Below are 24,271 nucleotides of genomic sequence, written 5' to 3'. Positions count from 1 at the left end.
TAAAAACTTTCATAATCCAGTGTTTCCCATACTTCATTCTAGAATTCTTATTTTCATTAAACACACATATAACACACTTTGCAAAAAAGCTAGTTTAGCACTATTCCTTTTATGGATATATAATATTCCTAATAAAATCATTAGACATATTTTAGTTTGCTAATATTTAAGAAAATGAATGTGACTACTACATTATTGCAGTGTAGACTAACCAACTCTAACTAATATACACCTCTACCTACATAGAAAAAGACACAGTGATAAATGGATCATAACCTTCCCTGAAAGCAAAGAAATGTTTTTCTCTATGTAAATATAGAAAATACTAAGGTTAAACCACAAAATGCTGTGGCTCTTTCAATCATCTACATGTTAACACATTTAGTCGTACCTAAAAGTCAATTGTGAACTCTCAGCAGAGAATTTTATTTTAATGACTTTTCCTTAATATATGTAATGAATCATGTAATACTTCAAGTGATTATTATGCAATATTATATTTAAATAATAGGAAATTAAGTTTAAAATATTGAATAGTTGAAAGTGCTTGCAATATTGATTTAAATTGCTAATTTAGGGTACCTGGGTGGCTCAGTGGTTGAGTGTCTGCCTTTGGCTCAGGTCATGATCCCAGGGTCCTGGGATCAAGTCCCACAACAAGCTCCCCTCTGAGAGCCTGCTTCTCTCCTTGCCTGTGGCTCTGCCTTTTTCTCTGTGTCTCTCATGAATAAATAAATAAAATCTTAAAAATAAAATAAACTGCTAATTTAGTGAGTGATAATTACATAATGTGTCCCACCCCAGAAAAGATGTTACCATGAGGTATCCTTGCCGCCTCACGGCCTCAGCAGCATAGGTTGGTGGTAGAAGACATGAAAACAGTGAGTTGGTAGGACCAAGATTAAGGGAAATAATCCAGATGTCGATTTGACTCCCTAAGGGCCAGTGGATAAAAATTCAAAGCCAGTATTCAAATAAATGAAGGAAAATGGGGTTTGACTGAGGCAGAAACAGAGAGACAAGTGGCAAAAGATAGGACCAGGTAAGTGTGCCATGGTAGCAACCATCGTCAAGAAAGAAAGAGAGAGAGAGAGAGAGAGAGAAAGGAAGGAAGGAAGGAAGGAAGGAAGGAAGGAAGAAAGAAAGAAAGAAAGAAAGAAAGAAAGAAAGAAAGAAAGAAGAAAGAAAGAAAAAGAAAGAAAGAAAGAAGAAAGAAAGGAAGGAAGGAGAAAGAAAGAAAGAAAGAAAGAAAGAAAGAAAGAAAGAAAGAAAGAAGAAAGAAAGAAAAGAAAGAAAGAAAGAAGAAAGAAAGGAAGGAAGGAGAAAGAAAGAAAGAAAGAAAGAAAGAAAGAAAGAAAGAAAGAAAGAAAGAAAGAAGAAAGAAAGAAAGGAAGGAAGGAAGAAAGAAAAAGAAAAAGAAAGAAAGAAAGAAGAAAGAAAGAAAGAAAGAAAGAAAGAAAGAAAGAAAGAAAGAAAGAAAGAAAAAAGAAAGAAGAAAAGAAACAAAACCACAAAAGAGGTAGAATACAATAAATAAACTTGACACTGATGAAAGGGACTTGGATCTCTAATTTAGTGAACACCGTGTAGGAAACAATTTCCCTCTTAAAATGCCTACATAATGGCAAATACAAACTAGGGATATTTTGATACACAGATGTTAAATTAGGCGGCTAGGCATGCTTTCTACCTAAATGAATAGTAGACTAGTAAGGCAAAGAGTTCAATTTTGTACTTTAGAAAAATCACAGATTACTATATTATGGAACTCTGGGGTCTGTTCCAAGTAGTTGGAAGCATAAATGTTAAACCTACCAGTGCCAAGATTCTACAGTATTTAAAGTGACGTTGGTTCCTAACTCAAAAACTCGGGCACCATTTGGGGATACAAAGAGAAGAGCCCACTCCTCTATTAAAATGTCTAACAGTAAGGAATAAATCATAAAGGAAGTAAAATGTTCAAGACCACTGAAGTCTTTTTTTTTTTTTTTTGTAGTATTCAACTATTCATAGCATGCACATCCTTCCCCTCCATCCTTCCAATTCCTAATAGAGCACTGCTTTTTTTTCTTCAGGTGTCAATACTTCTCCAGGAGACCATGACTTGTAGGGGAGAATAGCCCCAGCCCCAGAGTGTGGTCTTGATTGGCCAATACCAATGATGGTGGTCGTATTCCCCCCATTAGTGATTGGTCTAGCTGTGGGTATGTAACTGCGGGAAACATTTGTGGTCAATAAGATGGGAGGGAAAGTTCTTTGAAGGGCTTCCAGAGAAGGTTTCATTGCTCATAATAGCCATCATAATGAAGCCAACACAGAGATCAGAGGAAGACAGCTACAAAGCAAAGCCAGATTCCTGGCAAATCCTGGAGCTGCCTGACCTTCAGACTCTGTTAGAAAAGAGAAACATCTTATGACTTGGGTAGATTTCATTATAGGGGTTTTCTATTAGATGCAGGCATCCTAATAGATGGACGAGGGTTTGAGTTTTTTTTTCTAAGTTTATACTAACGTAGGAAAAAATGCATCCACAAACAGAAACTCAAACATCAGAGGTTCATGTAAAATGCAAGTAAGTGTTCCCCAGCCTCTCGGTGCTACATCTTAGAAATGATGTTAGCAACTTTTCTCATGCTGGTCATTAAAATTGCAAGTGATATATGCTTAAATCACTACTCTTTATCAACTTTCAAGAATCAATTGATGACCTACCATGAAAGAGGATAGAATTAATACACTAACCTTGTCTTCCACCTTGCCTTTCTTTCCTTTTCCTTCAATTTCCCAATATGTAAGGTACATTTTACATAATTCCTATAAAAATAATTAAATATTTTGTATACTGTTTATAGATTGATTGCAAAACACTTACGATTATGTAAACAACTTAACTGCAAATTAATTAGATCCATGAAAGAAACAAAATTCATATTTTCCAAATTGAGAAATTCCCAACCGTCAAATTCTAATGTAGCCTCTCGATTTCTTTCCAGCTCTCTATATTCCTATGTGAAGATAAATACTCAGTTGCCACTGTCTTGTTTCCTGTGTTGTACCCTTTCTTGAACATTTTAATTTAAAGCAAAAATCAATATTTCTTCCATAAAGGATATGTGGGTAATAATCTTTGAGTTCTTGCATTATTAAAATGGCTTCATTTTTTTCTCACCTTCTTTTAATCAAATTTTATCTGGTTATGAAGTTCTAAGTTTCAAACCACTTTTTCCTAAGACCTTTGAAGACATTGCTTCATTCCATGTCAGCACCTGGTATTATTCAGATGTCTGTTCAATTAATTCTTGCCACTCTATAGGGAAACCTTTTAACCTCACTCCCCCCCCCCCCGCCCCACCACCAACTTCTCTGTAGTTCTTCCGAGCAAAACTCTATACACTGCTTTTCTAGACTTGATGTCTTCCATCCTCTCTCTCACCATTGTGTAATAATTTTTTTGGTATGGTTGGGTTAGAAGAGAAACTAATCTTTATATTCTCTCACAAGATGAGACCATCTTGCCAGCACTTGCCAGAAAGCTTATGATGAAAGTTGGCACTAGAAATAAGGTCAGTAATTTTTTATTTGTGCATATACGCAGAGAAAAAAGGAATCAATTCTCAAAAGACTCTAATAAATTATTCACTGTATAGTATTTTGATCTGTTTCCATTTATCCCATTATTCTGCAGACATAGCCAAAGGATAGTTCGCCAAGAAAATGTATGTATAATATAGGAGTGAGTGTCATTATTCTATTCCTCATTACCTAGAAATACCTCAATTCACTAATCAACTGTCAGAACCTGTTTGATACCACTAGCTGCTAATACTGGTCCAATTACTAAAGGATGACACAGTGAGAATCATTTGCTCTTTATCCTAATAATCACATTTTTAATTCTTCTGTACTCAAATACTATCTTATTTTTAAAATACAATTTAGTAGGGATCCCTGGGTGGTGCAGTGGTTTGGCGCCTGCCTTTGGCCCAGGGCGCAATCCTGGAGACCCGGGATCGAATCCCACGTTGGGCTCTCGGTGCATGGAGCCTGCTTCTCCCTATGCCTATGTCTCTGCCTCTCTCTCTCTCTCTCTCTCTATCATAAATAAATAAAAAATTTAAAAAAAATATTTAAAAAAATACAATTTAGTAACAATGACTAGTTTTTATTTTCTTGGGAGACTAATAAAGGAGTTTTTCATTTTATTAAGTTGTACTGTCCTATTTTGCCTGATGATGACTTTTATAGGTGTATAGTCCTGAAAAAAACAATGTTAAATAGCTATAGCAGCGATCAAAAGAAAAGCATGGTGATGAAATGTAGACTAGACTAAATAAAATCATAATGGGGCTGATGAGAGCTTTTTCATATCGTAGTTAATTCAAATAGATGAGAGAATGGGAACACAAGCATATCATTTTTGCTCTACTTGAAGAATTACTATTTAGTATGTGTGGACATGTTCAAAAGATTCATTATGATTTTTTACTCAGTTTTATTTAGGTCAGTGTTTACCAAACTTTGTCAGTGCCACATTTGGATATAATCAAATGGTTCTGTGGTCTAGTAAGTTTGGCAAACAATAATTGGTATATCTTCTAGAAATTCATAATATAGACTGGCATATGGAAAGCTCTGAAGTCACTAAAAGGCCTGGTTCTGGGACTCAAATTTCCAATGCATGGGGGCATGTTTTCTCCCCACACCCAAAGCAATGCTCTGGACACCAGCTGGGTGTCCTACAGTTCAACTCAATTATGACACTGGCTACCTGGAGACATCATCAAATCCCGCAGGTTAAGGGCTCCGTCCTACAAGACTACCCCCACTTCAGATGTCAAATTCAAGCCCAGCACATTACTTGTGTTTCTGACCAAACGGTTATATGACTGGAGGTTCCCACCACTTCCTCCTCAGGTTTGATTAATTTGCTAGAGCAGCTCACAAACTCAGAGAAACATTTTACTTACTAGATTATAGGTTATTATAAAGGATATAACTCAGAAACAGCTAGATGGAAGAGATTATAGAGCAAAGTATGAAGATAGGGCATGGAGATTCCTTCCACAGCTTCTCCAGGTATACCACTCTCCCCAAATCTCCATGTGTTCAAACTGGTAAGGAAGGTTGCTGAACCTTCCCCTTTTGGGTTTTTATGGAGGCTGCATTACTTAGGCACAATTGATTAAATCATTGCCATTCTGGAGAACAAGCTACTTGCTACACAGTTGGGAGTAATAATTGAAATTCTACTACAATATCCATGTTAAAAATTCTGTCCAATAATTCACTGTAAATTATTTTCCAAATAATTTCTTTAAAAGCACTTAGTTTGGCTGCCATTCTCTTAAACCTGGAGGCACCACTACCACCTGATAGAAACTGGTCTTGCCAAAGTCATTTTTGACCTCTAACTTGCTAAAAAAAAAAAGAAGAAAACTCACAAAAAAACAATGGTCCACTCTAGGGATTATCTTACTGGACCTAGTGGCAGCATTTTACAAAACTGATCATTTTAGACTTTTTTTTTTTTTCACATTAGACTTCTTAATAGATTTTTTTTTCACTTTTTCCCAAGACACAAAATTCTTAATGCATTGGCTATTTCTTCTCATATATCTTCGTAGGTACCTCATTTTCTTATACTTTTATTAGAATACCTGAGGGCTCAGTTCTTAGATTGTGTTTTGTATAAATATTCCCTTGATTTCATTTAGCCTCAAGGTTTAAAGTATCATCTATATTTTGACAATTCCAAAATACACATTTCCAGGTCAGCTCTCTCTCTCCAAATTCCAGATGTATCTCCACCTTTCCTATATTGTCTCAAAGTTGGTATGGCCAAATTGAACTTCTGATCTTCCTTCTTAAATGTCTTTCTCCTGTAGCCTTCTCCATCTTAGTTAATGGCAACTATCTTTCTGGTCCTCTATAAACACACGCTTGGAATCATCCTTTCCTTCTCTTTCATACCTATATTCAAACCATAAGCAAATCTTGCCGGCTTTTCTTGCAGATTATGCGTGGAATCCACTCACTCTCCACCACCTCCATTGCTAGCATCCTCGTGCACTGGGTGAGCTGCACCAATTTCTCATTCTGGAATACTCAAATAGCCTATTCCATCATTACCCCTCCACAGTTCATCATCAACACGGTTGCTAGAATGATCTCTTTTAAATGTATGAAAGATGAAGTCATTTCTCTGCTTGTAACTGAGTTATTACATCACATTGTAAGGCCAAATTCCTTATGAAAGCCAAAAGCCCTACATAATCTGTCCTGCTCCCAACTCTCACTACCTTTATAACTCATCTCCAACTACTTTTCTTTGTTCACAGGCTACATTGGCTTTTTTGCTCTTCCTAGAACTTGTCATTTGTGCTTCCATGCAAACAACTCAAACCTATGCAAATTCACCTTCTCAGTGAGGCCTATGCTGACCATCCTGTTGACAACTGCAATACATGCTTGGTCTGCCTGCTCTCTCAATATCCTCTATCCCTCCTCTGTGCTACACTTTTTCTGTAGAGTTTATCATCTAACATAGTAATTTACATATTTATTATGGTGATTTCCTGTCTCCTTCTACTGGAATGGAAGCACGGGCACCCTATAGCGTTATTATAATAAATAACAATAAATAGGACTGCACAACAAATCACTGTAGAGAAAAATAATTTTTCCTATTCCTTTCCAGGTTCTTGACTGAAGTAGCTCCCCCCCCCCCCCACCCATCCTGTAATAAAAGATTAACAGGAGAAAAACAAACAGATGTTTAATAACATCTATATCTCCTGTACATGGGAGATACCCGGAATTGAGTGATTTTAAAATGGCCCAAGCTATCACCTTAAATACCATCTCCAGAGAAAAGACAAAAGATGTTGGGGTTGAGGGAGCTAATTATGGAGAGCTTTCAGGTAAAGCACAGTAAACAAGAGTAAGGTTGTTCCATGCCTTCTCCATTGGTGAGGGTTTCTAGAGACTTGGTCATCATCTTTCTAGTGCAGAGGGAGACACCCTTACAAATGGAGATTTTCCTTACAAATATGTCTCCTATAAAAGCCAACATCTTCCTGGTTTTCAGAGCTTCTTCCATGACTACAGTTTTTTTTGTGTGTGTGTGGGTTGTTTTTTGTTTTGTTTTTAGAAAACTAATCAGCCTAAAATAATTCTGATGCCTAAAGGGCATATTTTGAGATGGCAAACTCTGCTTTTCTTCACTAGATAGTTCCCCCATAGAGCAAGGTCTAAAGAAAAGTCGGGGAGGAGTCTGAGCAGCAAAGTGGAGATAAGAGGAAGAATCTGAATTTTGTAGAAGGCTTAAAGTACAGACTGCACGGTAGGGAACACATGTACCATGTATCTACTGTTATCTTCCTGTGACTTTGGTTGTAATGATTACATGCAAATTGCTTCATCTATCCTTCCTGACACCATCAGCAGATGGAAAGAAATCTTGGAGAAGCAGATTAGATAAGACAAAGACCTATGCCTGATTCACAGATGTAGTATTTTATCAAAAGTCTGATAATTCTAAAATTTTAAATTATCTCCTAGTATTAGAATTATCTCCTGAATTATATTTGTCAGGGTTGGATATCAGGGTTTTTCTTCCCTGCTATTGGTTTTCCTTAAATGTCTGATATTCCTCAGGCATCTGTATATATTGATAAAGAACTACATCAAATTGCAGATAGCTGTGAAAAGCAAGTTTCCTCAGGAATTACTATATATGCCTGCATTAACATCCACTTTAAACAGAAGCTATGGTTCTGTTTAAGTTGTTAGGGCATTTCAAGCAGCAGGCACCTATAGGTCAGTATGTGGACAGCATGTAGAAGCTATTGTTCTTGACACGTGCTCAAGTAAGGAGGCTTTAATCTGGGAGTGGAATGCTATTACTCACCCTCCCTAACCCCAAGTGAAAATTCACTTCACCTCTATTCTACTATGGCACCTCAATACCCTCACTAGGGAGCCTCCCTGACAGAGTAATCTGTATCTTCAAAGAGTTATTCTTTTAGGCTTTACCCTAAAGAAAGCTATCTCAGTAACAATTTATCTGGAGGTAAGAAGCAAGGGCAAGGGTTCCCAACGCAGTTCTTCAATGAATCAGCATTACTTGAACATTGGCCCATTCCTTGTCTCCTCCCATTCCTGCCCACTCAAATCTGAGCCTTAAAACTTTTCATGGATACTTTCCTTGGCTCTGGTTATTTGCTTTTTCTCTCAATCTAATTCCTTCTGTTTTATACCTTCCTGGAATTTCTCGAAACTCTTGTTTTCCAAGCACTTTTATGACTTCATTCTTATATTTTCTGTCATTGGGACCAAGAGAGAGGGGAAACAATCATGGCTGATTATATTCAACTGGTCATGTGGAATTGAAGGTACCAGGATTAACATTAATATAAAAATTTTAGAGACCTGTTGGTAGTATCAATATTTTTCTTCTTTCTTCCGTTTGGCAATGGTCTCTTCTTCCTCCAGTGTGTTCTTTTAATTGCTAAACAGACTTCTACTTCAGAAAATACCTGCCCTAGGAATGTGCAAATTTTTAGCTGTCCTTGGGCAGCCTGAATTTTCATAGAACTAATCTCAGAATTGAAACCAAGACTCATAGCACAAAAAATGCCTAAGATCAACAAGCAGATAAGCGGTTAATTATGCCAATTCTGGAGCACAAAAAAATCTCATGTCTACTATGTGCCCTATAGCATCCAATTCAAGACATATTCAATCCAGAAAACTGGAAGGATAACAGAAAATTCATTCAGTAGAAAGACTAAAGGTCATATTATATATATTACTATTTTGTCTAGAAGGAAAAAAAAAGACTGTTGATTTGTGTAGGAAGTATAGATTAAGCTATTGTATTGGTCATTTTCCATTTTCTGTCTGTATACCCATACAGATTAAAAAAAAAGAAAAAGTTTAAGTTATTGAGGAAATGTTTATGTTGATTACTGATCTAATTTCCAGGTGTTTATATATCAAACCACACACACACACACACACACACCTCCACAGATTACCTAAGTATCTTTTCAATATTTAGTTTGTACCTTAAGTGTGTATGATTCAGGGTCTATTTTTTCCTTGCAAAAATCATGCCAGAGTCAAAGGGAGGTTTAAAAAAAAAAAAAAAAAAGGAAGGAAGGATTTCAAATAAATCTTCAGCACAGGAAAAACAAGAGATAATCAGGTCCTGCAAAAATGGGGACAGCTGCTAAAAATATAAAGTTAATCCTGATTTGGAAATGGCTTTTTTTTTCTTGCCTCACTTGTTCTGTTTGATAGGCTACAGATGATGCTTAGACCAAAATTCAAGCTACAGCTATTTTCTTATTATCAAACAAAAGTATTAAGTATACCTTCCAGGAAATAATTAAGATACATGAATTTAATGTAATAATTTCATTTTCTTCACAGCTTTCAAATTAAAAATGATAACAAATAACTTTATGCAAAGTCTCTCCTTTTTCCCCAATGAGGCCTAAAATGGAAAGTATACTTGCTCCTAGCAAGCAAATACACCAAAATTAAAATTAACAAAATCTTTAAGGTACCAAAATTTGTGAGGGAAGGAGGATGATAAGAAAGTAAGAGAAATTACCAAATGGCAACCAAACAAGGTCACATCAGGGTTTCAGGTTAGTCCAAAATAACTTCTGGAATATGGTCTATGGCACCATTGTTTATATACCTTCCATAGCTCTAGAACTACAGAATAAACTTTTAACAATAAAACGAGAACCGAGATCATATTGTAAATATTATATTTCTCTCACTCACAATGCTGTATGAGACATTTACTAGTTTTAATATGTATCCATAGGATTAATACTCATATGGAGTATGATGCAAAAAGTGCAGGACTAAAGAAATAAGTCTATATGAAAACAAAAGCACACATTTCTTAGGATTTAAAAATATTGCACATAATAAGGTTGCACAGAAATTACTGGCTGTTTTTACATATAGAATGAGGTATTAGTCAATCTATAGATAAAGATGAGTGCAAAGAGGAGGAACCACACACACAAAAATACATAAATCCATGTAAGACCTAGAGCGCCAACAACTAAGAAATGTGAAAAGATGTGTAAATTAGCTATGATTTCAACACTACAAAATCATTAGCCAGGGACCAAACACATAACAATCTCTTGGTAATATTTCAAAAGTTTTCAATGTTCTTTTGGCCTAAAGGGCTATGAGCAATACAATCATTTCCTTTACTCCAATTTTTACTGCAGGAAGGTATGGTTCTGTGGTGAATATTAAATCATGCCTTTCTGAAGCTTTCAGTGGAAAGATACTGCTATCCTTTGCTGAATGACTCAATTACAATTTCATGTACACTTAGCAACCCAAGTCAGAGATGCTGCGGAGCATGCAATTTTAAATTAGCAAAGGTTTCACTGCAAAAACCATTCAAGTTCACACAATTTAAATCTACAATAAGTTTCAAAGGCTAACCTTTAAATATATCAGGCGAACTCAATCTTTTCTTGGTAATAAAACAGGCCACATAAGTAAGCCCAAGGGCAGGTAGAGAAAAAACCAGGCAGAATTACAATCTTTTTTTTTTTTTAAAGAATCTTTCCTAATCAGGGAAATTAATAATTAGCTATTTCTCTACTGAGTGTTGCTGAATTTGTCAAAAACCATTTAAATACATTTAATACCTTATCAAGTTAAGTGAAATCATGCACTTGTCAAAATAGTTCACAGAAAATTGTTTTGCATCAAAGATATTGAAGAAAATTCAACTAGTTGGGTTTAGAAAGAACAGAAAAATCGTGAACTACTGTCCTGAACAGTCAGTATATGTAGTAACCATATTTCCTCTCCGTTGAGTGACAGTCCTGCAGTGCTTGCTAGATCCATGGAATCTATTTTCAGTCTGTACTGTGTGCCGATTGGTGGTGTCAAAACCACTAAAAGAAAACATTTTCTCCATATCTTCAAACATATCATCAAACAGTCCACCTCCAAAAGAAAACTCCTGGAAATGATGTCTTTGTCTACTGGAACCATCCTGGCGTGTCTGGAAGTGATTCTCAAAATGCTTCTTGGATCGAGTGTTTTGGTTTTGACCAAAAAACCCAAAGTCTTTAAATAAGTCATCAAAATTGAAGTTAAATGATTGCTCAAAAGGACTTCCGCTACCTCTTTGTCCTTTAACGTTAGTAAAAGCACTGTGTCCAACTGTATCGTATTCTTTTCGCCTATTAGCATCTGAGAGTGTTTCGTATGCTGAAGGAAATAAAAATACTTTAGTAACTGAAGGTAATGAAAATTACATACATCCAAATCTCTTCAAATAAGTGAATTCAACTCTCTTTTTTAGGGAAAAGATTTCATATCACCATTAAGCCAAGACATCACAAACACAGGAAAAAAAATGAAAGGTACAAAAGGTAGGGCCTTTGTCCTATATACTGTGCAGTATCAGCTGTTGGAATAATGCCAGCCCTTAGTAAATAACCAATAAATGAATGCTACCATTACTTACAAATAAGCATGTGGACAACAATTACAGAGTTATTTTCCATATTACTTGGGTAAAACCATTACCTGTATTAAATAAATTAACAGTCCAATACAACCAATTAAAATTTTCACTTACTTACTAGTTGAAGTAAATGTTTAACTCTCTACTCAATTACTTCCACCCACCATTAATTACTGAATGCTCAGGAGGTGCAATTTGTTTTAGAACTAGTCTTAAATCAAAATTTGTTTCATATTTTTCCTTTAAACACAAATGTGGCTTTTAAATATAGATCAAGTGAAGAAAAAAAACCTAAACATTTCAGTCTAAATTTTTTATAGCTGATATTTTATATTTAATCTCCATACTTGGTAAATAAACTGTTTCATAAGTTAGCTTTTTACATATCTAAAATTCCTTTTAACACGGAAACAAGCAATTTCATAAATAATAAAAGAATAAAGTAATACATTTTTAACATTTTAGGATCTATATGACAATAAAAATTGATATTACCATTCATCCATCCATCCAGGAATCAAAGCAATTGTGGTAAAAAGATAGTCTCAACAATCTCCTTTATTTAAATGTAGACCCTACTCTGTGACCCATCATCACATTATCCCCAAATATACACTTCTTAGCTATCATTCTCCTTTACTACTAATTAGTATTTGTGAGACCTCAGAGATAATCATTTACTTACCTTCTGCAATCTCTCTGAATTTTGCTTCAGCATCAGGACTCTTATTTTTGTCAGGATGGTACTTCATGGCCAACTTGTGAAAAGCTTTCTTGATTTGGCGCTCTGATGCTGATTTTGGCACACCTAAGATATCATAGTAACTTTTTGATGCCAAAATTAATTCCGTTATCATTAAAATGCAGATTGCAAAGACGAAAACTGACTGGGGAGTAGCCATTTCTAATATCCTAAAAAAAAGAGAAAAAAAATTTATCCATGGAGCCAATCTTAACACTTCATTCTTCTTTTAGGATACAATGCATACTTAACGCGCCATCAAAATGTTAAGCATATAGTATCTTGTACTTGTTCCCATGTTATTTCGTTTTTGCAGGCTTTATTACCTCTATGTTGGTTGTGACCTTCTTAAAAGCAAATATAATTCAAATTGAGAAAAAAATCGCTTTACCTTTTCACTAATACTCTGATCACAGAGTAGACACAAAAATATTCAATAACTGTTTTTTACCAGTAAACACTGAAGGCTAATGATTTGTGAACACTGTAAAAAGGGTGGAAAATCCAAATACTTTTCAAAGGGATGTCAACTTTCCTTTCAAGAACTCGTATTCTAAGAGGACTAAAAGTATCTGACTTCGCAGAGGAGAAAAAAAAAAAAAAGTACAATACCAAGGTAAAGAGCCCAGTATGTCTGAACTGATGATCCTCCCTCCCTAAGAAAGCCCTGACTTCAGCTTTCCTTTCAGCAAGGTGAGCCAAGGGCTGCACATACTGAATCTCAGTGGCATATTAATCTTGACAATACAATAGCATGTGATGATTTTTTAATTGTAAGATTCCCAAATATTTAACCCCAAAAGTATAAATGGTGTTTTGCTAAAAAAAAAAAAAAAAAAAAAAAAAAAAACTCCTAACGGAATTTAAGATTTCTGCTCAGACTCCCAGAAACATCATAGTCCGTACTTTTAGATAAGGTAAACACGTATTTTTCAAGCTTCTTGCTAGTCATGAAAACCACTTCTCTAACCTTAAAAAGATGGTCTATCTACATAAGGAATCAACATAGGATCCTGCGTAGTATACATGCGACGACCTGGGATTCAAAAACTAATGCGATCCCGTGTTCCGTGAAGTCCGCACTGAGTCCTTAATAACCTGTGATGACATAACGAGGCTGACGAAAGACGCTGGGGTTTGTGGAAACTGCCTGCCTTCCTCTCCTGTGGCCTCTGCTGAGCGCAATTAGCAGTCCGATTCCTCCGTTCCGAAGACTTACTCAGAGTCACGGGTACTAAGGGTCAAGTACGAGCTCCTCGTTCACAGAAGGCAAACCTGGGGCAGCCCGGCTGGGGCGCGGCGGTTCAGCGCCGCCTTCGGCCCAGGGCGCGACCCCGGGGTCCCGGGATCGAGTCCCAAGTCCCGCGTCGGGCTCCCTGGTGGGGCCTGCTTCCCCCTCTGCCTGTGTCTCTGCCTCTCTCTCTGTGTCCCTCATGAACAAACAAATAAAATCTTTAAAAAAAAAAAAAAAAGAAAGAAAACGGAAGCCGAGCGGGGGCTGTGGGCGCCACCGAGACTGCAGGTACTTGCCCCAGCCCGAGGGCAGGTCCGCACCTGACGGGGGGAGGCGCACCGCGCGGGCTTCAGTGAGGGCCGGCCCGCCGCTCCACACTCTGCAGCCCACGGACGCCTCCTTCCCGAGAGCGACCACGGGGACAGCGGCCTGGGCCAGCCCGCATCCCCCGACGCCCGGGGCCCGTCCGGCCCGTCCCGGCGCCGCCGCCGCCGCCGCGGTGTCCTCGGCCGTCCCCCGCCCTGGGAGGAGCTGTCCGACGCCCGCAGAAGCCCGCGGCCGGCCCCGAACACGAAACGCCCTCGTCGGGGCTTCGGTCACCTCCTCCTCCTAAGCCCTCACCGCCACCAGGCAGGCAGCTGGGGGCCCCGCGACGGCCGCGGCGGACCCCGGGACCCCGGGTCAGCCCGCAAAGACCGGCCGAGGCCCGGGGCGGGCCGCTCTGCACACCCCTCCCCGCCACCCCGGCCTCGTCCCTCACCCGCACCCTCCGCCGGCCGCTGCCCCGCCGCAGAGCTGAGGCGCCGGGAGACCGACGCCCGGCCCCTCACGGGCCCTCGCGCCGCCGCGCGCACACAGACCTAGCGCCCCGCCAGCCGCCGCCGCCGCCGCCGCAGCCGCGTCCCTTCTCAGCTCGCTCCCCGCTGGCCGGCGGCCGCCGCTGCCGCCACCTCAGAGAAGACCTTACACGAAACGCTCCCCTATTGGCTCCTGCGTCCCCACGTGACCCTGGCGCCCTACGCGCACGTGGAAAACTGTTGTTGCCGCTCCGCCCGCGCGTCACTTCCGGCCCCAACCTCCAGAAAGGGCGGTGCTGAAGCCGGCAGAAGCGGAAGTGAGTCGACGGTCGCGACCGTCCTTCCGGCTCGGCCGCTTGTGGCGCAGGCGCAGTGGCTCGGCGACGCGCCGGGGGTGGTAGCTCGCTCCGCCTTGGCGGACGGGGTCACGCCAGCGCCCCTCGCCGGCCCGGCCCCTCCGGGCCGCCGTGGAGGGAGCGATGCCTCGCTACTGCGCGGCGATTTGCTGTAAGAACCGTCGGGGACGAAACAGTAAGGACCGGAAGCTGAGTTTCTACCCGTAAGTTGTCCCCGGAGCAGAAGCGTCCGCCCTTACGGTGAGGCCACGGGGCTGTGGCGTTTGGGGCCGGCGGTACCTGCAGAGTCGTCCTCGGCCCCACCGGCGCGTCCCTTCGCAGCGCGGGAGGACGACGTGGAGGCTCGAGTTCAGGTTTATTTAGAAACGTCCGAACCGAGAAGGACACGGGGCTGGCGGGAGGCGTAGCGGCCCTTGGGGGTGGGGGGGTAAGCGGCCGGGCTGGCGCGTGGGGCGGCGCTCCGCGGTTTTCAGAGCGTTTCCCGCCCTCGCCTGGCCTCTGTTGGGCGAGGACCTCCGCCTCAGGTGCGCCTCAGGTGAGCCTCAGGTGAGCCTCAGGTGCGCCTCAGGCCGGCCGCAGCGGCGCTCACGCTCACCTCACGCCTTCTGGGAGGTACTCCGCTTGCGTAGACGGCCCCTCCTTCCGTTTTTTCCCCCCGAAGAAACGGAGGCCCTTGAGGAAGTCCACCCTGGGAGCGTCGTGAGCGCGCGCAGGCCGCCGCGTGACTCCCTCCCGACCGCCCCGAGAGCGGGTCAGGGTTGTGCCCAACTAGCCGCCGCGCCCTGGCTCCGTGAGGCCACAGCAGGGAAGCTCCCCTTCTTATTCAGGAGAACGGGGGAGCCGGAGCGGGTGGCATTTTCGAGTGCCGGTCCCCAAAGCCAGCCGGACCCCGGAGGCCCCAAGCCCGGCGCCGCGACTCTGAAGCTGACTGACCTTCCGCACATTTATCTCAAAACTCTCTGCCTAAGATCTCCCACCTGTAAAGGGAGATTCAGTCGTCCCTACGTCCTTTCGTGTGCAAAAAGGCAAAGCAGCCCTTAACGGTCAGTACGTGCTTAACGTATGTGAGAATCCACATATTTACAATATTCGATTTCCTTTTTTTGTTTGTTTGTAAAATTCATTTAGCTCTAACCTGATCGTCTTTTAGATTTTTTTTTACCAGCTATTTTGTGAAGACTTTTTTTTTTTTTAAGACCGGAAGCTCTGCTCACAGACACGGTTGTTTTCCATTATTTTAACTAATGGGTTTGGGGTGGGGGAACCCTGATAAGCCAAAATAATTCACATGTGGCAGTATTTCCAGGACTCTTTCCCATCTGGAGGCCACAAGATGCAGAGAGAGTTTTTGGGGGAGATTCTAGTTTAACAATAGCTATGGCTCTTGAAAGTTTGTAACAAACCCAGAAAACGAAAACATGTTGAACTTGATTTAGCCTCATTTCCCAGATTGAATTAGCCTTCATCTGGGGGGCAATAATCCCAGACTCCCAAATTCTTTAAATTTTTCCATCGTTACTGTATTTAAGGAAGGTAAAATAACAATGTCAGAGGGAGTTAGTTACAAAGATTTTTTTTTCTTCAAAATGGGAATTTACCAAAATGGATTTTTTAAGGTTATTTCCCCATGTAACCCGCAAAATAGAAATTAGTTTTATTCCCCTAACAGCATCAAACTTGAATTGGATTTGTTAAGGCTGACACTGTAGCAAGCTGTACTATAGATTACTTTGAGAATTCAGCTTGTATGTGCATATAGTGTTAAGTTTATAATATGATTATTTTATGCTTTTGGGGGAATTAGAAAGATGGTGAAACAAAATTACAAGCAAATTGAACCACTGTAAAGGCCCTGAGTTGTTCAGGAAACGTATTGCCTGAGATTTCTTAGAGATTTACCTGTTGAGAAAGCATTGCAGTCCAGTTACCTACCAGTAAGGATATTCAGAGTATTTTTTTTTAATTGTGTGATAACTTAGTATATAGGTATGATAGAAATAATTTGCAAACAGCATCCTTATACATGAGATTACATGTAAAAATATTGTAAAGGGCATATTCTCATTTTAGATGTAGCAGAAAAGGTTTGAACTTTTCTATGGCTAAAAAAATTCAGGTCCTCTGAAAAGAAAAATTATTTTTGTCCTTCAGAGCTTTTTCTGATTATGTCTGTAACCTGAGTTCTTGATATGTGCAAGGTTAAGGAATTTTCAAACCATGTGTGAAAATTGTATCTGTTGTAAGAACTTCTGAAGGTAGGTCATCTGATTTTTCCATGTAAGGGTATTTGAGTGAAAAATTATTTTCTATAAAGTACCTAGACTCCTTTAGCATCTTGTAAAGTTACCAGTATTTGCAGGATGGGGGGAGGGGAGGAAGCATGCTATTATAAAGCATAAACTAAGTGGTAGGAATTGAGAGGGAATATATAATTGCTGCTTTTTGTATGAGAAACCTTATATTCTTTTTTAAAAGTAGGAAATTAGACTACATAAAATCATTTTAAGAAATATGAATACTGTGTTAACTGTTTAATGCAGTTTAAACTGAAACCTATTTAGACTGGTAGGAAAAAGTTTTCTCTCAGATTCTGTCATTAGCCCAATTTTGCCTATAAAACACATCTCAGTAAGCACCAACTCTCAATAAAGGTTATTGTCAGCACAGGAACAACACATATAAAGAACTGTCTGACCTTTCTCTGTCTTTTCTGTTTGATTTATTTCATGTTATATCAGAGTCTATTTGTAACCTGTTCTTGTGTCAGTTTTCAGAGCTTGAATTTTAGGGTTCTCAATTCTCTAGTCGTAGAAGTTTAGAAATATTAAATTACATATGGGTAGAATTGAGCCTGAATCTGGTAAAGGGAATGGAATATTAGTAGTTTTATAAAATTTAGTATTCATTGTCAATTAAATCACTTGTTTGAACTAACTTATTTTAAAAATGTTAATATAAGTAAGAGCTTAAAGCTTAATATTTCTTAAGTTATAGACAAGACACCATTTAACTTGTAGTATTAGTGTAGAATACATTTGAATGGGACTTTGTTTATGAAAAGCTTTTTCCTAGTTCTAGGCAAAATACATAACAAAATAAAAATGAAATATAATCCACAGAAAATATGAATAGATTTTACCCTTTGTTGGAACACATATATTTTTACTTGCAGGACTTGTTATGTTTTACCAGCCATTGCTCTTTTTTGTTTAAGATTTTATTTAGAGACATAAAGTGCTCCCACAAGAAGGGGAAGGGGCAGGGGCTGAGGGAGAGAAGGAGAATTTCTGGCATGCTCCACATTCAGCGCAGAGCCCAACTCGGAGCTCAGTCCCAGGACCCTGAGATAATGACCTGAGCTGAAATCAAGGGTCAGACGCTTAGTCACTTAGTCGACTGAGCCACACAGGAACCCTATGAGCCATTTTTCTGAAAAGCTTTGCCTACACATTTTATAGCTTAGTCATCTTTACTGTAGATGTAAAGTACATCTTTACTGTAGAATTGTCATTAAGGTGCTTTTACTCAGTGTAGATGGTTGCCTTGCTTTTGCAGCACTCAGTGCATAGGTTACCTATATATGCAGTCCTGGAATTTGCAAAATTGTAAAAATATAGCAAAGTTTTCCTTTTTTAATTTCAGGTTTCCTCTACATGACAAAGAAAGACTTGAAAAATGGTTAAAGAATATGAAACGAGATTCATGGGTACCCAGTAAATACCAGTTCCTGTGTAGTGACCATTTTACTCCTGACTCTCTTGACATCAGATGGGGTATTCGCTATTTGAAACAAACTGCAATTCCAACAATATTTTCTTTGCCTGAAGACGATCAGGTATTGGAGGCAGCACATAGGGGAGAGGGGGACAATGCTGAGCAGGATGGTAGGTTGCAGGGTGGCAGGTAATGGAAGTTAAGGGAGGGAGAGGGAAAGATAACTGCTGGGGAAACAGATACTTGAGGAAAAGGAAGACTAATTTATGCTTCTGCTAAAAGTGTAAATAATTTTATTTAAAAAACTTAAACTGAAGAACAAAAGATAACACATACATAAATCATTAAGTTATTAATGTAAGTAAATGATCTAAGATTTTGGTACTGGTCTTTTGAGTGACCTGCAATGTTTCCATCATGTATTGAATGAATATGCTTCATACTTTTTTAAAAACTAAATTTAGAGTATATTTGAGTCGTTATATGCTTAGAACATTTTTTTAACTTGTGTAAATTTACTTGGCCGGTATCTTTCTCAAAGTTGTAGTTAAATATTCAGCACTAACTAATAAGAGAATAAGGTTAGTGAGGACATCTTTAGAATTTGAAAATATTATTTTCTAGGAAAAAGACCCTTCCAAAAAAAAATCTCAGAAGAAAAAATTAGATGATGAGAAAGAAGTGTGCCTAAAAGCCAAGTCACAAGAATCATTTGCTTCAAATGAGTTAAAGAAAAATACAGTTAATACAAATATTCTCCTTGAACACACAGAATTACATAATTCATCTACTTTGGTGAAGCCACCAGCTCCCAAACCAGAATGTATACAAAATAACGTATTAACTCTTAATCTGCTTAAACAAGATATTGGAATACCAGTATCTACCTTGGAAACTTCAGTTACCCAAGACATAGATATAGGTGGTTTTCACACATCTTTTGAGAATCTAAATTCTACAACTATTACCTTGACAACTTCAAACTCAGAAGATGTTCAGCCATCTTTGGAAACCCAAGAAGTGTTTGAAATAACTGCGGATCATCTTGCTAACCCAAACTTTACAAATAATTCCATGGAAATTAAGTCCGCACAGGAAAGTCCATTTTTACTCAGCACAATTACTCAAACAGTCGAAGAGTTAAATACAAATAAAGAATCTGTTATTGCCATTTTTGTACCCACAGAAAATTCCAAACCAATTAATTCTTTTGTATCTGCTGAAAAAGAAACTGTGGAAATGGAAGATCTAGACATTGAAGACTCCTTATATAAGGATGTAGACTATGAGACAGAAGTTTTACAAATTGAACATTCTTATTGCAGACAAGATATAAATAAGGAACATCTTTGGCAGAAAGTTTCTAAACTACATTCAAAGATAACTCTTCTCGAGCTACAAGAACAACAAACTCTTGGAAGATTGAAGTCATTGGAAGCTCTTATAAGGCAGCTAAAACAAGAAAACTGGCTATCTGAAGAAAATGTCAAGATTATAGAAAATCATTTCACAACATATGAAGTTACTATGATATAGAGTGTAAAGAGTTTAACACTATGACTTTTATATAAGCTTTTCGCAGCCAAACTAAATTATATGTAGCTTTTTCCGGTATAAAGTTCTCATCTTAAGCTAAGAAAATGTTCTAATGTTAAAAACTGCATCCCATTCTTGTAGTTATTCTTCATTATTAAGAAAAACAAGAGAGTTGTTGGACTGTAGAGAAGAAGTTTCACCACTTGGTAATCTTCTAAATTAAAGTTAAAATAGAGTGAATAAATAATATGATTCATAAAATGGGACAACATGGAGATGGTGAAAGGAGCCCAGAAGAGAAATCAGGCTTGGATATCAGTGCCAGTTCTACCTTTGGCATGTGATTTGGGCGAATTACTTTGAAGCCTCAGTCTGTAATCTGTACAATAAGGCCACTTATAAAATCTAGTCTGTTTATAGTTCCTTTCCTTTCTATTAAGATACTTTTTTAATAGAACAACTTTTTGGTAAGGTAATACATACTTATAATACTAGATGTTGGCTAGTATTTGATGTTATTTGCTATTGGATTATCCTCAGAATTGAATTCTGTGGTATTTGACTTGTTGACTATAGTTATTTGTAATAATAGTACTCCTTTTATAATTTTATTCCACTTGAGTGATAATAACCATTAGTCCGGTTCATAGGAGAGGTACTTTAAACTTCAAAGAATATGTATTTCAATACCCTATATGTAGCTGACCATCATAATACATAGTCAGGTAATCTCCTTAACATCCTATATTTAAAAAAAAAACCATTCTATATTTAAGGTAATAATTTATAAACCAAAAATTGTAATGAGGTTAATTTTTAAAACTATATAGATTACTATATTTTAGAAATCATAACTTATATCTATTTAATGTGTCGCTTTTTTAAATGTGTGCTTTTGTCATTTTTAAATTCCAGAATGATAGAGTACTATTTAATATTATACATGCCCACTTATATATATGTATTTTATTAAAATTTATATGCAAGAAACTGTAGATCTGGAGTGATCTTAGACAAGCAAGAAAGGAATGATGGTGATGTAAATAAAAATATTGCTTATATCCATGAGAATTTTTTTTAAATGTGAAAAAGACAGTGGGAACAGCAGAAATGTAGAAATAATGATTTAAAATTGACAGTTAATATAATTGAATATGTTACTTATTATAGTATTGAGCAAGTTCCTATCAGTTCTTATCACACTTTTCCTTGCCTTTTTTATAAAAAAAATACTACTACTTAATCTCAAAGGAGTGTTTTGAGAGTTCAATGAAGTAACATGTTTTTGGTTCTGGAAAATAGGAGGTGCTCAATAAACATTAGTTGACTGCACAGCAGATACTAATTGTTTTGTAAATTCATGGTGATTATTTTTGGCCACACTATTTTTTTCAAGCTAATACAATTCATTGGTATTATATAAGTATGTATCTTAAATATGAAAAGTTAATATTGGTATCTTTATTATGGGAGAAAAAACCATAGATTTTTGCATAAATTATGTACAGATAATTGGTAGAAGTAATGTATTTAAGTATTCCCATGCTCCATTTTACAATATTTATTTGAAATAATTACTGTAGATGAAAATAACTTTAATAAGTCATTATAAAATAATGTTTCAACTCTGTTTTTACCTGTGCATATTGTATTTATTTTCTCTTTATTGAAAGTTGTAGTCTACTCAGGAATAATTTAAACTGGTTGTATTTCTTTAAACTTAATAAATTATAAATATTTAAGATATTTTCTTGGCTTGCCTATGTTCAATTCAGGGTGTTTCCAGCCTTTTAATTTCTATATTTGGGGGTTCTGGCCAACTCTATTTCTTATTTGGATTATTTTAGTCTCTTAGCTAATCTTGCCAGTGTTTTCAGTCCCTTCCATATCATTCTAGATTTTGCTGTTAGCATTTTCCTTCAACTATAGATCTAACTATATCATCCACTCACTACTTAACTTTCCCAGAAATCTGAAATTATTCTTCAATATAGAATAAAGCCAAGCTTCTTACCATATATGATTCTCTGTGATTTGCTTCATCCTGTGTTCTAGCCACACTGGACTACTTAGCATTTTCCAAACATACCATACAGGTGACTTTCTTCATGTTTATTTTATTCCCCAAATTCAGTCAAAATTATAGCTTTGGTTGAATTTTGTCTCCCTTTACCCAGTCAAAATTGTTTCCTGTCTACTCCTACAGAAAACAAAACAGCTTTGTTTTATAATACTGTAACAGCATCTGCCTTATATTTTTTTATATCATATATATGGATGTTCTTTTGACTAGATTGTAAGCTCTTTAAAGCAGAATTTTCATTAATTACTTGTTTCTCTGACAGTGTAATTCACTCAAATGTTTGGATAAATATTTTGAATCTGCCTACTTAATTCTTTTCCCTTAAAATCAAGAACCTTCTTACAAAATGGATCCTTAAGATCTTAAACATCTTAAGAATGTTTAGGAAAAGACCTACATCTTCACATAATCTTTGAAACATTCCATGTCCTCAATGGACAATGCAATTTACCAGTGCCTGCTATGCCATCTATGAATAGATTGTATTGTGGAAGGCTATTCCCACCCCAAAATAGTCTCTGCTTTCTATCCTGTATAATAAAAAAGGAAGTACACCCAAATATGGTTACAGAATATATCTCATTCTGTATTCTCTTCTATAGTGTGACCTTGTCACTTCCTTATCAAGAGGTGGAATTTATTTCTCTACCTTTTTTAATCTGGTGGGCTATGTGAATGCTTTGACCAAAAGAATACGGTGAAAGTGATAAAGCCAGTTCCAAACTTAGACCTTAATTGGCCTGAATTAAGGCTTAATTGGCCTTAATTCACTTCTTTGTAACAGTATCTTTTAGTATGCTAGATGTCCTGTAAAATGTGCGATTACCAAGAGACCATGCTGGAAAAGCCAGAGCCACATAGGCTCTGGAAAGTGAGACATCAGACACATTAGTGAAGAAGCCAGTAAGCAATTGTGTTTCTATGACAGAATCATGAAAGACTGTAATTGAAGTTAACAGGTATCTGGAATTGGAGGAGGAGGTGTGAAGACCTGTTTATAAAAAAAAAAAAAAAAATGATACAAGCAGTAGTTACCCATACAGCTTGGTATATGTCCTTTTTCTAAACGTAAAAGTTTGGAGGTTTATTCCCTAGAGGGGACAAAATAGAAGTTCTTCAGAAAAGATAGAGGCAAAGATGCCATACTGAGAAGAGGTGTTAAGTGAATGATTATAAGCTGAATACTGAACTCCAACCCAGCCTCTATCACATAATTTGGTTCCCAGAACTGTGGCAACCAAGCTTATGCCCTCTACTTTTCTCTCAGGAATTTAACAAACTCATTAGAACAAGATTTCACATTGCAGGTTCAAGTTGGGTCCGGCTAAGTCACTCTGCAGCAGTGATTCTTAACCGTTATTCCATCAGAATCACTTGAGAACTTTTAAATGTTTTCATTACCCAAACCGTTTCAATTGGTTTGGTATAAAACTGAGTCATCTGTGGTTTAAAAATTTTCTCAAGTGATTCTCATATACAGCAAAAATTGAATCTCCTTGCTCTACAATTAATCTTATGAACATAACTCATTCCTGAGTACTGAGCTTCTCAGTGTCCTGCTGTCAACAGTCCTGAAAATATTAAAAGTAGCAAAATTAGTAGAAAGCAATTTAGAGAAAACACTAAGTAAAAGGAAAGTTAGGGGGAAGAACCCAACTATACTTAACATTTACTGAGAAAATCTACTGCATACTTGAAAACAATACGTTTTTGAAAAAATATTAATGAAAATAAAAAGGGCTCTAGTAATTTAAAGTGTGTTAGGGGCACACCAAGGCAAACTATTTTTAAAAATCAGAACTTTGGACACAAAAGGATCTTACAGACCTTCAGCAGGAAAAAAAAAAAAAAAAAAAAAAGTCAAGAACAGCTTCAAACTGAATGGCTACACTGAAAGCAAGAAGACCGGAGATCAATGATCTGAAAATTTTGAGGAAAAAAGATTTCCAAGTTAGAATTCCATACCCAAAGTCTCCAAAGATTGCCTCCTCTGTATCCTTTAAGGCAGCTATTAGAAAATGCATCCTATGGAAATAAGACCGTAAAAGAAAATCAAGAGAATGGCTTATCTCCTAAAATTATTTTCTAGATGATATTATCATTCAATTGATCTAGAGATTAGAAATAGGAAAAAGGAAACCCAAATAAAGAAGCAGAGGGAATTCTAAGTTGGTAGTTAAGGGAGGTCCCAACATAAGCTGACCATAGGCCTAAAAAGCCTCCAGCCCAAATTGGAGTAGGTCAGAAGGTTCAGGGATAGAGTTCTTCAAGAAGATGAAAACTGA

At 37.8% G+C, this 24,271-nt stretch overlaps 2 protein-coding genes across 5 annotated transcripts; one reads left to right on the top strand and one right to left on the bottom strand.

Annotated features, from left to right (window-relative positions):
- Positions 1 to 9,765: 9,765 nt before the first annotated feature.
- On the bottom strand, positions 9,766 to 14,505 carry DNAJB9 (DnaJ heat shock protein family (Hsp40) member B9). 2 transcript variants are annotated; one of them, XM_041728168.1, is made up of 3 exons: positions 14,361 to 14,505; positions 12,210 to 12,436; positions 9,766 to 11,265 (listed from the first exon to the last, which is right to left on the bottom strand). In XM_041728168.1, exons 2-3 carry the CDS (start codon positions 12,424 to 12,426, stop codon positions 10,814 to 10,816), a joined length of 669 nt encoding a protein of 222 aa, XP_041584102.1. In that variant the 5' UTR covers positions 12,427 to 12,436; positions 14,361 to 14,505; the 3' UTR covers positions 9,766 to 10,813. The 2 variants fall into 2 exon arrangements, with proteins under 2 accessions (XP_041584102.1, XP_041584103.1); XM_041728169.1 differs by having other exon boundaries at positions 14,261 to 14,379.
- A 160-nt stretch (positions 14,506 to 14,665) lies between these two features.
- Positions 14,666 to 21,649, top strand: THAP5 (THAP domain containing 5). 3 transcript variants are annotated; one of them, XM_041728027.1, is made up of 4 exons: positions 14,722 to 14,856; positions 15,481 to 15,696; positions 18,296 to 18,488; positions 18,992 to 21,649. In XM_041728027.1, exons 3-4 carry the CDS (start codon positions 18,342 to 18,344, stop codon positions 19,901 to 19,903), a joined length of 1,059 nt encoding a protein of 352 aa, XP_041583961.1. In that variant the 5' UTR covers positions 14,722 to 14,856; positions 15,481 to 15,696; positions 18,296 to 18,341; the 3' UTR covers positions 19,904 to 21,649. The 3 variants fall into 3 exon arrangements, with proteins under 3 accessions (XP_041583959.1, XP_041583961.1, XP_041583960.1); XM_041728026.1 differs by lacking the exon at positions 14,722 to 14,856 and adding an exon at positions 14,882 to 15,006; XM_041728025.1 differs by lacking the exon at positions 15,481 to 15,696 and having other exon boundaries at positions 14,666 to 14,856.
- The last annotated feature ends 2,622 nt before the right edge of the window (positions 21,650 to 24,271 follow it).

The sequence above is a fragment of the Vulpes lagopus genome, chromosome 13 (assembly GCF_018345385.1).
Source record: "Vulpes lagopus strain Blue_001 chromosome 13, ASM1834538v1, whole genome shotgun sequence".
Classification (NCBI taxonomy): domain Eukaryota; kingdom Metazoa; phylum Chordata; class Mammalia; order Carnivora; family Canidae; genus Vulpes; species Vulpes lagopus.
The sequence above is the reverse complement of the archived record's forward strand: the minus strand, read 5'-3'. Positions and strand labels throughout refer to the sequence as shown.

What these genes read in the sequence shown, in the direction of transcription:
- DNAJB9 (XM_041728168.1), bottom strand. Translation starts at nt 12,426, where the DNA reads ATGGCTACTCCCCAGTCAGTTTTCGTCTTTGCAATCTGCATTTTAATG. An exon ending in ATTCAGAGAGATTGCAGAAG is followed by an intron (nt 11,266 to 12,209) that starts GTAAGTAAATGA and finishes TATTTCCTTCAG; the next exon opens with CATACGAAACACTCTCAGAT.
- THAP5 (XM_041728025.1), top strand. Translation starts at nt 14,777, where the DNA reads ATGCCTCGCTACTGCGCGGCGATTTGCTGTAAGAACCGTCGGGGACGA. An exon ending in CGGAAGCTGAGTTTCTACCC is followed by an intron (nt 14,857 to 18,295) that starts GTAAGTTGTCCC and finishes TTTTAATTTCAG; the next exon opens with GTTTCCTCTACATGACAAAG. An exon ending in CTTTGCCTGAAGACGATCAG is followed by an intron (nt 18,489 to 18,991) that starts GTATTGGAGGCA and finishes ATTATTTTCTAG; the next exon opens with GAAAAAGACCCTTCCAAAAA.